At 37.4% G+C, this 18,786-nt stretch overlaps 1 protein-coding gene across 1 annotated transcript in view; it reads right to left on the bottom strand.

Annotated features, from left to right (window-relative positions):
• Positions 1-18,784, bottom strand: part of Agps (alkylglycerone phosphate synthase) — a gene marked incomplete at its 5' end in the record, with an annotated part of 138,312 nt that extends 119,528 nt beyond the window's left edge. Inside the window, one exon of the mRNA XM_023719180.1 lies at positions 18,624-18,784. Within this exon, the coding sequence (XP_023574948.1) occupies positions 18,624-18,784 (161 nt within the window). The remainder of the gene's footprint in view (positions 1-18,623) is intronic.
• Between the last annotated feature and the right edge of the window lie 2 nt (positions 18,785-18,786).

Raw genomic sequence — 18,786 nt, forward strand, 5'->3', positions numbered from 1 at the left:
TGTTACTAAGAACATGAAGAAGGGCTGAAGATAAAGCTCAGCAGCATAAGCACCAGCCTGCAAGCTCGTGGTCACAAGTTCAATCCCCAGTACCACAAAAAAAGTTTAAAAAGAACCTGAAAGAAGGAACCCACATACACAGAAAACTCATGTACTAAGTTCATACAGTAAGTGCCTACTCTATAGCCCACCAATACAAGTCCTACATACAAACTACACAAAATTTCACACTGCCCCTTAAGGGAACATAGATGAAATGGCCTCAGCACTGTTTTGAAGAGTAGCTGGAAGCATCACTAAAGAAATGAATAAACCAAAGAGCATTCCTTGAAATATTATGTAGTATTCAGAAGTAGTGAGGTAGCCAGAGAGAGAGCTCAGTGACTTAAATGCCTGTCCAGCAAGTGCAAAGTCCTGAGTTTAATTCCCAGTACCACAGGGAGGGGAAAAAAAAAGAAAAAAATTATCAGAAGTAGTAAGGCAGATAAACACACATGCAGAAACACAGACTTTTAAAACAATAGTGAATACAGAGAAAAAGAGAAGTAAGCAAATTAAAAATATACACACTAAATAATACTGCACATTTCATGAAACCCACATATGAGTACTCGAAGGATGGGCAAGCGGATTAGGAATCAGAAATTGAGGAAAATACAAATAAAAAGAGACCACACAAACAAGACCATGAACGAAAAAGTATAGCTAACTACTCTCTGAACCTGACACAAATATGCTGCTCAACCCATGACCCTTGGCAGAGTTTCTGCTTTGTGTGAAAACAATTCTTTCTTTCATTTATATGCAAGAACTTCAGAAGAGTTTGTTATCAAATTTATTGTTGGGCTTCTTAGCAATTGCTACAATTTTTTAACCATAAATCTATTATGATTGAGTCAACTTCAAACATACAACAAATCAAATATATACTGAGCCACCTACTGTTAAATTTTTGTAATTTGAAAAAAAAAACTTGCACTTTAAAAAAGCTTTATAAAACTTGAAGGGTCAAAACTTGTATCGTATAGGTCCAACTCCTATTTGTTACAGGTAAGTGAATGAAAGAAATGCACACACTTGGAGAAGAACTGTGAGACATGAAGAGGATCAGAGAATGGAACACTGGGGCAGAAAAACAATGCCAACCTTACACAGTGGCAGAATAACCTGACAGTCACTGTTCACATGAAGCTCTTGGAGCACCTTCCTTTATCCCCAAACTTCTTTTACTACCCCAAATTCTAACAATTAGAATTTCTTATTGCTTGAAAAATGTCTGGAAATACAGACTATCTGTTGCATACACCTGTAGTAACAAGTTACAGATATTTTGGGCCAGGGCTGGGGAGATAGCTCAGTAGAACAAGCACTTGCCTGGCAAGTGCAAGGCCTTGAGTTCAATTCCTGGTTCCACAAATAAATAAATAATAATAATAATAATATTTTGGGCCACAGCAGGTATGTGAACACACAGTCAAGCATTCAGCATGAAAAACTCTCAAAAGGTACTACTATCCTATTCTCTACCCTCATGGGTCGTTCTGCATAACAAGAAACACAAACCAAAATCAGCATAGGGAGCAGGTCAATAAAAGACAACTCCCTTTACCATGTGGGCTCCCTGAACAGCACTTAAATATTGTGATTTTGTTCCCTTCACCATCCACTTGTAACCTAATCAACATGGTGAATTTAGGCAACTACCTCAGACTTTCTTTAATGTAGAAAATGACAGTTCACTTTCACTGCTGTCCCCCACTTGCTAGCAATTGGAAAAAGAACTGACTCAAAAATTTATTGAACTGATCATTCTGTAAGAAGCTAAAGGCCAATTGTGGTACAGTCTTACAGATTATTCTGCCACTGTGTAAGGCTGGCACTGTTTTGCCTGCCCCAGTCTTCCATTCTCTGATTCTTTTCTTGTCCCTCAGTCTACAAGGTTTTTCTCCAAGTCTGTGCATTTCTTTCTTTCTTTCACTTATCCATAACAAATAAAGTAGGAGTTGGACTCAAAGAAAATGAGTGCCACCAAAAATCTGTGTCATTTTACTATAAAAACCAAACCTGAATTCTTTTTCTTACTGTCTTCAGGGTTAGACTACCAATACCAACATGATCTCACAGAGATCAAAGCTCAAATTCAGACCTACTTGAAACAAGGTGTACTGTTAATGCAGAAGCTCCTTCTTTAAACTTTAGTAACAGAATAATTAACAGTAATTCCTTCTCTTTTAAGTGACAAGTAGTTAGGATTTGCTAACCCACGAAGTTTGGTGAGAACAAATAAAATCAGGACCAATCACCACAGAAATCTCAAACTACTTGGATATTTATTTTCTAAGCAGAATCCTGGAGGCCATCACAGACCCAGCTTATGAATAAGTACCCCCAGGAAGTTCTGATGAGAGCCAACTACAGAATACAATGTGTAAACACTACATTAAGGCATGAGGAAAAGGAAAGAGCAGAAGCCTCAGCATAAAGAACAGGTCAATAAAAGATAACTCGCTATCTTCCCTTTACCATTTGGGCTCCCTGAACAGCATTTAAATATTGTGATTTTGTTCCCTTCACTATCTACTTGTAACCTAATCAACATGGTGATTTTGGACAACTACCTCAAGTTGTGGCTTTGTCCCAAAGCCACAAAGGGAAACCAAGCCTTAAGACTGACAAGTGGTTTAAAATCCAGTTACCTTCATCAAAACCTTCCCAAAATCAGGAATTAAAATTGAAATAAAAAAGAGAAAATTTAAACTTACATTATAGAAGAAGATGAGCTGAGTAGAGTTTGAGAGGAAAAAAAAATGGCCAATAACAAGAGGGCAAAGTGGGGCACTGCACAAGTAAGGGAAAGAAGACAACAGAAAAATAGTCGTAGGAGGTAGGGTAATCTATACTCAAACTTTACAAAACTGTACTCAATGGAGGAATGCAGGCTATTCAGAGAGGAATGTGGGCTTTCAGAGATTTTTTTTATGCAACTTTTAGAAAATGCTATCAGTTATATGACTTTTCCAAATTTATACATTAGTCTTACAAAGAAAAGAGTTTAAAATAATTATCAATTAACTTGTGTTTAGCACAAGAATGTTTATTCAAATTCAAACACCTGTGGCCACCAAAGCCATATTTTATATAATGCAACAGTGAGCCAAGACTCCTAAGAGTCACCAAGGCAAATTTCAAATACAACAGTGACTATCATGTGTGATAGATAGCCTACCATGCAATCAGAGAAACTGCTGACGCCCTTTATTTTTGGGTTCTTCTTCTCTTCCTGAAACTGCATAAAGTGATATTTACTAGCAATTTGCTTTCTCTATTAAGATATTATCGTTGCTACTCATTCCTCCCTACCTGTGGTTCCACTTGCAGAAACTATTTCAGCAATGGATTCTTACTACTTTCTAAACAGTTCACTGCAATAGTTCATTGTATAGTACAATAATGTAAAGCTCACGATTTTATAATCATTATTCTATTTCCTTCACACATCCATCTTTTATATAGCTGTCATTACCTACATTTAAAACATAAACAGGTCGAGAAACAGTAACTTGTCTTTGGTCATACAAATATGGGAGGACACAGTTATGATAGTTGTCTGACTCCAACAGTCTTAACTACCACACTATGGTTTCAAAATAATCACTAACTGTTATACAAAGAATACAGAGCATTACAAGGATTCAATCAAAATAGTGCTCATCTCTAGCTGACAGGAGAATTCACTGTGTGACATTTAAACTTCCAATTGTTTGTGATATGGTAATAACTCAAAGTTAAGCAGAGGCAGAGAAGGGCAAGAATTTTCCAGCCTAAATAAACAGCCCAAAATTGACTAAGGCATTAAGTATGTGTAAGAAAGTACAGGAAAACAGTATGGTACAAGATCAAAATAATATCTTCCAGGTTCGTGTTGTCAACAAAAGTAAAAACCTAACAGTGATCACTCCCAGCATGGATGAAGTCCCGATTCTTTCACTGAGCACCAATCCACATTTTCACCCTCTTGAACAGTTATTCTCAGTCACATGAAAAGTTGTCACAGTTCCTTACACACACACCCTCCCCTTTTATGTCTGCTTGTCTTTGCATTTATGTGCAACACAGCTCTCACTGAAAACTCCCATTTATCAATGAAGAATCAGTCTAAAAGTCACTTCTAGAAAGCTTCTCTATCTTCAAAGAGTTTATGACTCCTTCTGTACACATTGATCACAGCCCTTACTATATCGTATCTTGTACGTATCTGTCTACATTAATCTCCACTGGACTGTCAGTCGTTGTGTAACACAGCACCAGTGGGTAGCAAGGACTTGCTCTTCCCCAGAACAAAGATTGGTCTTATGCCAGAACCGAAAATACTTTGAAACAGCAAATGTGAAGAAAAGAAGACTAAGTTAAACTTAACACAATAACAATTTCATCTAGGTTGATGGAATGGAGAATAAGTCTTAAGAATCACAGCTAACTGAACCTACATAATTTGCCAATCCATGTATTGGGAGTAAGAGGAGACAATTATTTTCTGGAGTTGCATGCATGTCCAGCAGGAGTGGGGTCTTATAAGTTACTGTTTAGTCAGAGGATCATAAAAAAGCTAACCTATTTAGACAAACATACAGCAGAGATTATCAGGAAGTAATGCTATAAAAAGCCCTAAATGGTTTTCTGATTATGAGCTCTAGTTCTCTAGTTCTGAGAGACAAGTGCCATTCTTGGGTTCCGTGGTGCCCTGTATTATTAGATTTTCTCAAGCATAGGAGTGTGGCTCAGTGGTAGAGTACAAGTACGTGGTTAGCATGTACAAAGCTCTGGGTTCAAGTCTGAGCACAATTAATTAACTAAGTAATTCCTCCTTTCTACTTCAACATAAATTAACACAAAAGAAAGGAAAAAGACAATAGCTCAAATTAACACACATAGCAAAACCCAAAAAATTATTTTTCACAAAGTTACCAGTTGTATAAAATCTGGGAATTAGCATAACAAACTAAAAAGTATGTACTTTCTGAAAATAAAGGCAAAAGAGCCAAGTAAGAACTTGGAAATAAAACTAAATTTAAACAAGCAGTCCAATAGCTTGAAAGTTACAAATACTTTGTGAAAACAAAGCAAATGGAAATCATGACCAATTAATCTAAAAGAAAAGTGAATATTTCAAAAATGAAGTTATCAACTTACTTTAAAATGCACCAGAAATAACACTGATTAATATTAAACAAAGAAAAAAAATGAATTGGTGGAGACATGACAATTTAATGTTAGTGGTAGAATTTAGGTGGTTAGTATCCAAACGTTTATTGTAAAGTTCAATTGTACAATATGTTTAAATTTTTTCAAAAATACTGGCCAGGGGTGAAAACTACTAATACTGTAATACCTAAAGTACATCACCTTATATAAGATTTGCCTGAACAATCAGTAGGAGCCATCTGCAGAACCATGGAGTATAGCTGCTGATAGCAATGCAAATCAGTACATCTCCTTCCTCAGCCCTCTCCTCCTCATCACCCCAAAGACTCATGCAGCCCTACCTACTGTTCACAGACCTCCTTTGGTCATATTCATTAACCATTATAGACCAACACAGCTTATTTCTATCCAGAGAGCTACTTTCCTAAATTGTAAGATTTAAAGGTATTCAAATGTGATACAATCTTTCTCCAAACATTTTCAGTCTTCTATTCTTTGTTAGGATTAAGTCCAAAAAAGTAAATATCATTTATTTCTACAGCTGTGCAATGGAATAAATAAGTGAAGTATATGAATGTTATCTGACCTATTAAGGCTCTTTTAAAGGAAATTATTAAGAATTCTAAAAAACAATTATAATTTCTTTTTAATTGAGAAAAAACTGGAAACAACTACATGCAAAATTATCTTAAATAAATTATAACACCTACAATACTTTTTTATAAACTGGGCGTGGTGGCATATGTCTTTAATCCCAGCACTCAGGAGGTTGAAACAGGAGGATCAGTGGGAGTTCAAGACTGGCCTGGGGGCTACAAAAGTGAGCACATGGCTGGCCCAAACTGCATAGCAAGGCCCTCTCTCAAAAAACAAAATGAAATTAAAATAAAAAGTACTTTTTTATAATACTCTGAGTTCCTGAAAATAATGCTGCATATCATTATGTCTTAGCATTAAAAGTAAAACACAAGAGACTGAGTGAAAAACAGTAGTTTAAAAACATTTTTTACAGGATATTACATACACATGCTTAAGATTGAAAGGATTTATGCCAAAGTGCTATAGTTGTTCTCCCTTGTTAGTTCAGATAGCTATCTTCCTTTTTTTGGTGGAACCGGGGATTGAACTCAAGTCCTTGAGCTTGCCAGGGAAGCACTTATTCTACTGAGCCATCTCCCCAGCCCTTTCTGTCTTCATTTTGACTAGTAATTATCTTGTTTTTTCACAAAATACATAGCATTTCAGAATAACAAAATTATCCTGCCACTTGCTTTATAATTACAAAATAAATGCTACTCTATTGCAGAATAAGGCTAAAAAAAACTATCCAGATAATAAAAACCTCTATCATTATTATAGCCAGCTGCCATACCATTTTACAAATGTTATTCTACTGTCCACATTTTCCTTCCATAATTATTTTTTCTATAATTTTATTGAGAAATAAATAGCAATGAGATTGTTTCAAATCAAACTGGTAGGACGGTTTCAATAATTAACGCATTGCATACTGCCTTCCTAGTGGTTATTTGTTGTACAAGATGCAGACATGATATCCTATTTACAAACACTATTAGAACAAATCCCTCTATTCCTTCAATTAAGAGAATGTAGCTATATATCTATCCTAACCATTTTGAATACACAGATAGAAAACGGTCATTCATTTATATCCCCTTTTTCTGTTTAATTCCATCATTTAAATATTATAGGTGTGTGAACTCAGCAAAATATTCCAAAATACTCCAGTAGTCCATAATAGTATTGGGTCTTCCACTTGACTGGCAGTATCAGAAGTTGCTGAGCTGAGTCCCCTACAGCTCAATGTAACAACACAGCTTTACTTCTTATGCTTCGTTTTTATACTTTTCTGCTGGATGATTAAGACCAAGATAAAGCAAGACCTGTGTAACAAGAATTGTAGCTTTTGGATCTGATAAGGTCAGTCAAGTCCCCTCAGGATTTATCCAGACTTTATACCTCAGATTGTAGATCCTTTGTCAGTGTCAGCCATGTGAATGAGTCACAGCCATTGCTTGGCCAATTTGCTCTCTGTGACAGCTGTCCTTCCATAATTCTTCGGATTCTCTTTTCATCTACATGCTCTCATTGGAGCCCCAATGGCCCAATCGGTTAGCGCGCGGTACTTATACTACATGCTCTCATCAACGTTTTTGCCCCACATCTTGAACGTTCTGCAAAGCATCTTGACAAAGAATAGCACTCTCCGAAGCCTTGTCTATACCTCTTTGAAATGAAGTTGCTTTATCAGTCAGCCTTCCCTTCTCATATCTTTGTTATGGAACTTAGCATCTTGCAGTCATAGAAAACATACCTGTCTTCCTTAGCAGTGGTATGCCCTAGAAGGCAAACACTGTGTTAATCCTCTCCTCTGATTAGCACAATGAAGATACTGAGTAAAATGACAACAAACCTGGGTGGATGAAGTTTCAAATAGGTGACGAAATAGCAGGAAAACACCTACGTGATTTAAAGGAACCTAGATATTATATCCCATGTCCCTTAGCATGGAACAGTATGATTTTAGAGTTACTGTTCAAATCTAAGAAATTATGGGGGGAAAAAAAGGTAACAGAAGATCAAAAGGTAATGATTTTCAATTCTCAAAATTAAAAACATCCCCAAAACAACAGCCCTTGAAATCTGGTATCAATCACCAAGCAAAGGTTTTCCACAGAAATGCACAAAGAAAGGTGAAGAAGTTGAATGCTATCGCACAAATAAGAGACCCTTCCCCATATAGTAAACAAAAAGGTAAATTAGAAGCTGAGGTTTAGGGGCCAGGGAGATGGCTCAGTAGAATAAGCACTTGCCTGGCAAGCACAAGGGCCTGAGTTCAATCCTGAAAAAAAAAAAAAAAAGAAGAAGCTGAGGTTTAAATGGCACAGACTTCAAATAGCAAATAGGAGAAAGTAGATGTGAACTGATTCCTCCACTATCTTCCTTCCTACTTTCCTAATAGCCCACATGTGCACTTACCCTATGGGTATTTTTACACACTCTTCCTCGGCCTAGAACACACCCCAGGACACACCTCTGCCTAGATAGCCATACGGCTTAACTCTGTCACCTTCAGGTATTTGCTACAATGTCATATTCTCAGTAATATCTTATTTAAAAATTGAATACTAACACTCTACCTTATTCTCTTTTTACTGTTGCCATAGTATTCATCCCCTTCTAATACATTAATTTACATGTTTTTGTTTAGTTATCCATTTCACCCACTAAATTATAAGCTCAATAAGGACAGAGAACACAAACGACCAATAAAGACTTGTTTAAGGCATAAAATGAATATGATAGGTACATTGTAAAGGGGAAATGAATAGGGCTTGGTGATATCAGAATAATATTAAAGCTCTAGACATGAGACCTAGACTGAAATCTACAGTCTACCACTTATTAGCTCAAAGGTGACCATTTTCTGACAAATATATATAAATTTCAGTTCCTTATTTGTGAAATGAGTAGTTGAGAATCAGATAATATAAGTGTATACAAGAGCAGCAAGATGAGGGTAGAATTATTAATCTGAACAAATTAATTCAAAGGAATTCAATCTGAAAAGAATAAGTTCGAGATTAGGGATTGGGGGCCAGCAAGATAGCTCAGTGGACTAAGGGCCTACTTAGGTAAGCACAGAGACTCAGGTTCAGTCCCCAGCACCACATGCTACACCGGTCCCACCTTCGGGCACACTGAGCCAGCAGCCAAGTCCAGGTGTGATGGGACATGTCTGTAATCCCAGCTCTGGGGAGGCTGAAAACAGAAGGATCATTACAAGTCCTGAGCTGCATATTGAGACCCTCTACTCCCTAAAAAAAAGATTAAGGATTCATGGATGTGATCTTAGGACTAGCATTAACTTCACTTAGCAAAGAAAAAGGACAGAAAATCAATTAGGTTTCAATCGATAGTTGTACTGTTCCACATGTATTGCTAGCCACACATGTCTACCTACACTTAATTAAAATTAAAATTTTTAATTCAGCTCCTCAGTCACAATGGCCAAATTTGAAGTGCTTAAAAGCCACATGTGGCTAGTGACTTCCACATCATACAGTGCAAACCATTTCTATCATCACAGAAAGTTCTACTGGACAGTGTCAATTTACAAAATTTGTGCTGACAGCAAAACATTTGGTCAGTAGAATGCATTACAAGCTAAAAGCATGACCGAATTCAAGTAAATATTATTTTAATATCCCTAAAGCTGGATTCCAGTAAAACTCCAGCAACTTTAGAAGAATGCAAAAATTCAACCAGGTAATCAATCTCAATGCAAACTTCTACAGATATAATGAATAATTCCTATTACTTGATTCTAAGATCTTAGAAACATGAACACTACCCCACTTGATGGTATCTAGTTTCTGCAAGGCAACTATTAATAGAATTTGGAGAGTCCCTATGGGAAGGCTGGCAAGAGTCTCAGCAGCTTGGCCAAAACTTCTCATTAGCAACTTAAAACTTTCTGGCCAGACCAAATATTACATGCAATCATACAACTGTTTGCCAAGCTGAGTAACAAGATATTATTTACACCTCCAAATCTCAGCTGGAAAGCAAAACTCTCATGAAAAGTAACTGCAGGAGTGTTGAGGATATAGTTCAGTGGTAATATACAGAGTTCAATGTCACACACACACACACACACACACACAGAGTCATTGCAGAAGCCAGGTATAACAGTACACAACTGCAATCCCAGCTACTGAGGTGGCCAAAGTTGAAGGATTTCAAGTTCAAGGCCAGTACGGTTGACTTAGCACGAGCTTGTCTCAGAAACAACTGGAAATGTAGCTCAGCATTCCATGGGTTCAATCTACAGTACTAAATAAAAGTTGCTGCACATTATTATTTGCTGGAATATAATAGTCTCCCTGAATAAGCAAGCATATTCTAACTGCTAAGAGATCCAGAATTAAACACACGGATGCTTAATAGAATCAAAGACATGTTAATGTTCTTATGTTAAGAAAACCAAACACTGATCTTCTATATAATTTTTAAACAAAAGAGAATATGACCAATAAGAATGATTGACTTAAAATTGAAAATCAAAATGTATACCTGATAAGAGACTTATAGTTGGGATTTTAAGTTGAAATTTTACAAACTCATAAATAGTATCTGATCCCTGAAAGAATTTCAGCTAGGAAGAGGCTAAGGTGCAACTTTCTTTGGTCGTCCCAAATCCGGGTTCATGCGACACCAGCCACCTCCAGCATGCCGCCCAAGTTCAATCCCAACAAGATCAAAATCGTGTACCTGAGGTGCACCAGTGGTGAAGCTGGCACCACGTCTGCCCTGGCCAAGATCAGTCCCTTGGGTCTGTCTCCAAAAAAAGTGGGGGATGACATTACCAAGGAAACTGGTGACCGGAAGGGTTTGCAGATTAGGGTGAAACTGACCATTCAGAGCAGACTATCATCAAAGCCCTCAAGGAGCTGCCAAAAGACAGAAAGAAGGAGAAAAACATTAAACACAGTGGAAATATCACTTTTGATGAGATTGTTAACAATGCCCAACAGATATGGTACCGGTCTTTAGCCAGAGAATTTTCTGGAACCATTAAGGAGATCCTGGGTACCGCCCAGTCTGTGGGCTGCAACATGGACAGCTGGCACTCTCATGACATCACAGATGATATCAACAACGGCGCTGTCAAGTGCCCAACTAGCTAAGGAGCATTAAAAAAATATGTTAATAAAGAGACGACCTAAAACAAAAAAAATTCAATCTCATATATTTATAAGAATTATTTAGTATCTGGGAACATTGTGTTTATTACCTCAGACAACTGATGTACTTAAGAAAATTGAATATATGAAATACTATCCTAATGATATTAGTTTCTTCCTATGAAGTAAAAACTGTAAAAACACTAATTGATATGTATTTTATATTAAAATAAATATTCAAGGGCCGGGGAGATGGCTCAGTAGACTAAGCGCTTGCCTGGCAAGCTCAAGGGCCTGAGTTCAATCCCCAGTTCTGCAAAAATAAATAAATAAAATAAATATTAAAACCAATAACAAAATGGAAAAATTGTGGTACATATTTAAGCAGTGGAATACTACTCAGCCATAAACAAAATTAATTATTATATACAACAATAGTTAAAAATATCCAAAAATAATACTAAACTAAGTTATGTAGTATAATAAATAATACTAAAATAATCCAAAAATAATACTACCAGAGAAAAAAGCCAAGAGAGCATACTCCAGGGAATATACATACACACTTTTCAATTCTATTACATAATCTATTTAAAATTCAAATAGACAAACCTAAACTGTGGTGCTAGAAGTCAAAGTCATTAACAGGGTAGGAGGAACCACAGGAAGGAACATGAAGGGAGTTTCTAGGGGAATGTTAAAACTGTTTCTTTAAATACTGACAAGGCACATGTGTTCATTTTGTAAAAATTAAGCTTCAAACAAGATGTGTTTATATATTTACTGTTTAAATAAGTTATGTAGTATAATAAATAGCTCAACAGTTTTAAAAGGAACAAATGTGTGCATATAAACCTTTAGAACTGCTCAAGTAAGATTTTAATCCATGTATCCCCCCCCCCCCAAGTGATCTCAGGACTACCAAACTATATGCATTACACTGAAAAAAATTAGCATGACCAAAAAAGAGGAAGAAAGGGAAAGGCAGATCTCCTGAATAGCTGGAAGAGCAACAATTCCGATATGTAGCTGAAGTATGTAGTAGGTACCAAGGAAATAAGAAACAAACTTTAAAAGTTATTTAGGGGGCCAGGGTATGGCTCAGTGACACAACTAATTAGGACAGTTTTTACTGGAGGATCTTAACTGCCCTACCAAGAAAAGTAGGTAATGTATTCAGTAGCCAGTGGCGATAACATACTAATGAAGCACATACAGTACTATTCAGCTCCCAGCAAGTTTCAGCCCTTTCCCCTAATTTCTCCAAAAACATTACAGCAATATTTCTATTCTCTGGTTTTCCAATACAAGGAGACTTCAGAAAGAGTAATGTTCCTAGTCTCTCCTCAATTCTCAGACACTCACTCTTTCATGTAGGAGTCATCAGGCTAGTCAACAAACTGAGAGAAGGAATCCAGCCCAGGTCAGCTCTTTCTCTCATTAGAACGCATCCACTCCATACAGAGCATCTCTAGTGTCAGAGCTATGTTGTTAGGCTTAGTGAAGCTGGCTCTGCCCCTGCAGAGGAAGCTTTCTATGATCTAGCACTAGTCTATCTGATTCAAGGTAATTATCTGGTACTCCAGATCTAAGCCATATTCCTGAAACAAAACATCTTAAAGCTGACATTTTTACTTTTGTCTGTATTCTGCATACTATCTCTTAAAGATTTTGAATTCAGATGCTGGAACAGACATACCATGCAATATTACCCCTAAAAAAGATCATTATTGAAAGACAACAAGGGGGGCTGGGGAGATGGCTCAGTGGAATAAGTGCTTCCCTCGCAAGTGCTAGGACCTGAGTTCAATCCCTGGTTCCGCAAAAAAAAAAAAGAAAGACAACAATGACTACTTTATGCCAAGAGGGGAGAATCCACACAGGATCCTCTGATTTAGTTTAGAGTTGAAATTTAAAAACTAATCTGATGATCAACAGAAGTTATCTTTTCAATAACAACAAAATACAATCATAAATAATACTTGCTTAAGTGCACTACATCTCATTTGACTGCAAGAGCATTTTATTCCTTTGTTGCCTAAAAACAGATCACTTCATTTATTCTCAAGCATTTCTATTAACTGACAACAACTAGATAGCTCTACAATAACTTCCTGACCTAAAGACATCTATTTGAGGTCTGGTTCACTTCAAAATACAATCTAGAAGAGAATAATGCCAAACCATAGCCTTCATGGTTTTTATTCATTTGCAGTGCACAGACAGCTTAAGCCAAGCAATAAACAATTCTCCATGCTTTCTTCATTTTTCCTCTAATCTTGGGTTTTCCACATGAAAACCTACAGGTAATATCACTTACTTTTCAGAGTTGTGGTGAGAATTAAATGAGATATTGCACACAATCTTTAGAATAGTGCCTATTTTATTCAAATTAAAACTACTATTAATACTATCACTAAAATTTCCTAGCTAGGAATTCATAGTATATTTCATTCAATATAACTACCGAAATAGGCTCTAATCTTATCAACTGACATTAAGTCATAAGTCAAGTCATTCATGCAAATAATCTTTGCCACAGAAATAAATCACACTTAAGGCTTGAGAATGCCCTCTGGGAAACATTTACAAGAGCTGAACTCAGTTTTATTACTTCTGAAAAACATCTAGGAAAGCCGTAGTAAATGTTAAATAATACATTTTACGCTAATGAAGTATAAGCAAGTAAATTAACTAGTAGCATTCTTAAACATAATATTCTTTTGATCTGACTCAGAAGAATTTATAACTTTTGCAAAATTTGCCAACGAGCAGGTCCCACAAATGTAAATTGCAATGAGATTAAAACCAAAGTCATAACTCGGAAAATGGTTAATAATGTGGAGGGTCAGAAGTCAACAAAAAAAAAATTTTTTTTAGTCTTTTTTTCTTACTCTTTAGTCATAACATTTTTATAGCTTTTTTTTTTCTTTTTTTTAAAGAGGGTGTAATCACTGTGTAGTCCAGGTGGGCCTTAAAATCACTATGTCACTGTGTGGCAATCCTCCTGCCTCAGCCTCCCAAATGTTGGGATTACAGATGCAGAACCATGCCTGGCTTACAGCTTTTTTTTAAAGCTGAAAAAAATCTAAAACCAAGGCATAAAAACACCATAAATGTGACTGACATTTACTATGATTTAAAACGGCATCCAGAATTAAGTAAAAAAGAAAAGAAACATACACTTAAAAAAAGCAGAGGGGTACAAAGAAAACTACTGCCCTAAAACTGCTCAGTAACTCAAAGAATGAGAATATGTTTCTGGCTAGAAGTAACTAGACTAACTCACAAGAGACTATATGACAAGCTACACGTTTTGGCTGATCGTCCTTATTAAATGTTCATATCCCTCAGGATTGTCTTTTATATTCTATTTTTATTTGATCTCCAAATTCTTACACCATTTAGTGACTTAATAATAAAGTATTGGGCCAGGGAGATAGCTCAGTAGAATAAGTGCTTGCCTCGCAAGTGCAGGGTCCTGAATTCAATCCCCGGTACTGCAAAAAAAAAATAAAATAAAATAATAATAATAATAATAATAATAAAGCATTATCTAATGCACTAACTTCCAAAATTCTGACACACATTCCTTTCCTTCCCACTCCTACTGCTGTGCTCTCAGTTTAATTCATTATTCATCATGAATCATTATTTCCCATGAACAATCAAGTAGTACATTCATTGAGTATCACCTACTGTGCCACATAAACCCCCACCATTCATGCCAAATATCTCCCTATGTCCATCTTAACCCTTCTCCCCATTCTTATTATTTTATGAGGGTCCTCAGTTTAACTGTCACAGCTCCTTTAGTGTCTTCTTTTTTTTTTTTTTTTTTTTGCAGAACCAGGGATTGAAATCAGGCCCTTGCGCTTGCCAGGGAAGCACTTATTCCTCTAAGCCATCTCCCGGGACCCCCTTCTCTCCATTCTTAACAATGCAGCTTGAGTGGCTTCTCTCAAACCTAAATTCAATTTGTTCATGCCTTTTACTGGCCTGATTCTTTCAAGGGTTCACCATCATCTATGCACTGTAACCCCACCACCTTCTTCATTTACATTCACTACCATATGACACAATATATTGTCTGTTCACTGATTCCACTCCAGTTAGTAGGTAAGTTCCATAAAGGCACAGTTTTTGTTCACTGCAGTATGTTACTTGTATGAATGCAGGAATGAATAAATGGATTGACGACCCTCAGGGCAAAGACCTGTACAACCTGCCACTGGCCTCTTCACTTTATTCCCTCCTCTACCAACAATGAATTGTCTAGTGACCTAAATACAACATGTACCTTCACACTCTCTTATTTGGCCACATGCTATTCTCTGTGTCTGAAATATAAACTTTCCTTACCATCCAATCACCTACCAAACTATTACCAATAATTTTTTAATTTTACATGGGTCCAGGGAGATAGCTCAGTAGAATAAGTGCTTGCCTGGCAAGCGCAAGGGCCTGAGTTTAATCCCCGGTCCCCCTCCCAAAAAAGTAATAATAATAATTTTACAGCACTGGGGCTCAGAGACAGGGCTTTGCATGTGCTAGTTAAGCATTTCACCATGGAACTAAATCCCCACCTCTATCACCAATATTTCATAACTTCACCTGAAAGCTTCTCCTGATTCCATATTCAGTACAGTATATCACTTTTCTTTGTACTTCATTTGCACCTCTATCTACAATGGTTCTAATTTAACTACTGTAACATGTTATCTCTTTTCCTAGACTGTGAATTCTTTGAGGTCAACAATTACTCATCTCTCTATCTCTGGTGCTTAGTGCATTATCTGCTATACAGCAACCAGTCTGCAAATGTTCATTAATGTATGAATGACTATTTTTTATAAGAGAAATGAAAGCACTGAGTTTCAAAAAGTCACTATATCAAGTCCATGATGAATCTAAGAATAATCAATAAAACAATTACAACCAAAATCATTATTGATGAAAGAGGAGTAAAACATACATCACCAAAAATTATTTCAAAGACATACTGTTGTAATCACACCTTATTGGCCTGTCTTGCTTTTCACTTGTCTTCCAGCCTAGTTCTGTTGCAGGCGATCAGAGGCCCAGCTAAGCAATAAGAAGTAAATACAGCCTCTTGGGAGGCTGTAAACAGATGGATCACTACAAGTCCCATCTAGTAGTGAGACCCTGAATACCCTGTAGGACCTTCCCTAAAAATTTAAAAAAAAAAAAAAAAAAAAGTAAAATATAGACCTAGATTTCCCATGAATAATCAATCAAGTAAATCACTCAGGATATTTTTGATGTTCCATCCAATACAAGTTAGTACTGTAATTTATGGTTAGTCAAAACAGTACTGTGATTAAACTTCAAAGTATTTGTGCAGAACTAGATTTTATCCCTATCCATCTAACCTTGAACCAAAAAGCAGAGCTTCCCACCAGCTGTCATCTATTGTCATTAATGGGCTATAATTGTGCCCAGGCTCATGACAGCTACAGTCTTTGGACTAGCCATACAGGGAATCCTGGAGCAACCAAACACCTTCAGCTATGAGAAATCTCATCTATTTCCTCAATACAAACATTACTAATTTTTCTCCCACAAACCAAAGCCACTAAATCCAAGCAAAAGGAAAATGTGCCCTCCTTATTTAGTTCTAACAGCATGAATCGGCATATAAGTGTACAAGTATATACAGATGTATATAAATGATTAGACATAAATGAACATCCATATATAAGTGTACAAACACACAGATGTATATAAATGAGTAGACATAAATTAACATGAAGCAAAAAAACATAAGTCAAAAGTCATAAATGCATTACCAGCTAATATAACATCAGTGTAGCTATAGGGTGGTATATGATCTGAAATTTTTCCCTTTTTTACCATTAAGTGACCAAATTCTAGAAAATGTCTCTCCCAATTTTGTTTTCCACCTAGGCTAAGTATTCCCAATAGTATACCTTAGTTCAAGATCCCAGCAATCTTCATTGAGATAACAGACTCTAATTGGTCTGTCTTGTCTCTGGACATACACAGTGAAAATTGATGCTACTATGTGTTGAGGGGTTATGTAACAGGCACTGTACTAAGCATTTGATCTTCTAACTTTGCATATTTCCATTCTCACAGCAACACTGCAAATCAGAAATTATGACACTCATTTTTTCAAACAAGGGGACTGATGCTCTGAGATAAGCTGACTTGTTGACTTATCCAAAGTCAAAAGGAGTAATTGCTCAGTGGAGTTCAAATTCAGGTCTAGATTCCTGGCCTACACTGTTCAATCTTTAATCTGGTCCCACTGTGACTTTCTAAAAGTCTAATTATGTTTTGCCCCTGCATAAAAATCTTGTAAACAAGCTTCACCTCTCAGGTCCTTATCCCTTGTCTGTTATTATACTCCTGTCCCCACACTCATAGCAATTCCCTTACTGTCTCTCACTTTTTTACCTATGAACATACTGTGTCTGTTCATCCAGATATTTTTCCTCTTTGGTAGACTACTTCCATTACAAATGTCAATATTTACTTAGACATAGACCCTGTACTAGCTACATAAAAAAAGAAATAAATAAAAATTTGCCAAAAGAGAGAAAAAAAGATCTATTTAGACAATTTTTATTCAAGAACATCTTTTCCCTAACACATACCCAAAACTGGGTAAATTTGTGTGCTACAATTACTAGTTAAGTTTCTTATCACATTGTACTCTAATTTTACTTAGTAGCCTATTACTGCCTTAAAAGTAAATACTGCATTTCAAAATCTCAGTACTACTAGTACTGTTGTATGTGGAATAGGACTCATTAAATTAATGACTCATCACTGGACACTGAGGTAAACTTTATGTGTTTTTTAACTCTAACCTGCCACACAATACACACAGGCCTACTCAGACTGGTTCACTTTTACATTTCATCATCTGTAAAATGGGAGATACCTCCTAACTCAGGAAAGAGTATAATAAATAATATGTTTAGCACAATCCCTAGCATTTTGGAAATACAGATTAACATAAGTAAACTTTTTTTCTATCCCAAAAACCCACGCTGACAACGCTACACCTCAGAAAACAGCTTCTTCCCAGTAGCTTTTATCACAGAAGTTTCAACAAAAAAAAAAAAAAAAAAAAATCGGAAATTGAGATCTCTTGCAGACATTTCTCATTCATAGAAACCTATCTTCTAGTTTAGGAGAGATGCCATCACGCTCGAAACCACTATCCAGCGTTTGTTTGCAGTTACTGCTTCTTACTCACCAGTTTCCTCCCTCAAAGTACGGAACGAGGGCCCCAGGGAAGCGGAAGCCTAGTCCACAGACAGTCCGCGCTTTCCCGCGAGCGTCCCTGGCCCCCGTCCACCCCGCGCCCACCCGCCCGCGGCGCCCAAAGCGTCCCAAACCGCAAGAATCTTGTGACCACCTAGTACAAACCTAAATCCCCCGGGAAAAGCATAATTACAGCGCCCGCCTCCCATTCAAAGACCGTAGCCCCCAAATGCTCACTCGTGACAGAAAATTAATTCCCGGCATCAGCTTGGTTACCTGCAAACAGTGACCAAAATCCATCGCCCGTCCTGCTCCCTTCCGGCCTGAGTCTCGTCCACTCCTCCTCCAAAGAGACGACTTTCGGGGCCCGAGGTTCTCGCCACCCCCTCGCGCCCTCCGCAGCGCAGGCCCGGCCCGGCCCCCGGCCCCCGGCGCCTTCCGCGGACCGCTACTCACCGCTTCTTGGGGATGCTACCAGACTCCGGCGCGGCGGGGCCGGTCGTGGGCGCCGCGGCGGTTGCCGGCGAGGCTCTCCGCGCCTTGCACTCCTTAGCGCTCGGAGCCTCCCTGGGCCGGCCCAGCAGATGGCCCGAGAGGACGCGCAGCCGCCGGCCGGCGC

This window comes from Octodon degus, unplaced genomic scaffold (genome assembly GCF_000260255.1).
Source record: "Octodon degus isolate 3935 unplaced genomic scaffold, OctDeg1.0 scaffold00065, whole genome shotgun sequence".
Lineage (NCBI taxonomy): Eukaryota > Metazoa > Chordata > Mammalia > Rodentia > Octodontidae > Octodon > Octodon degus.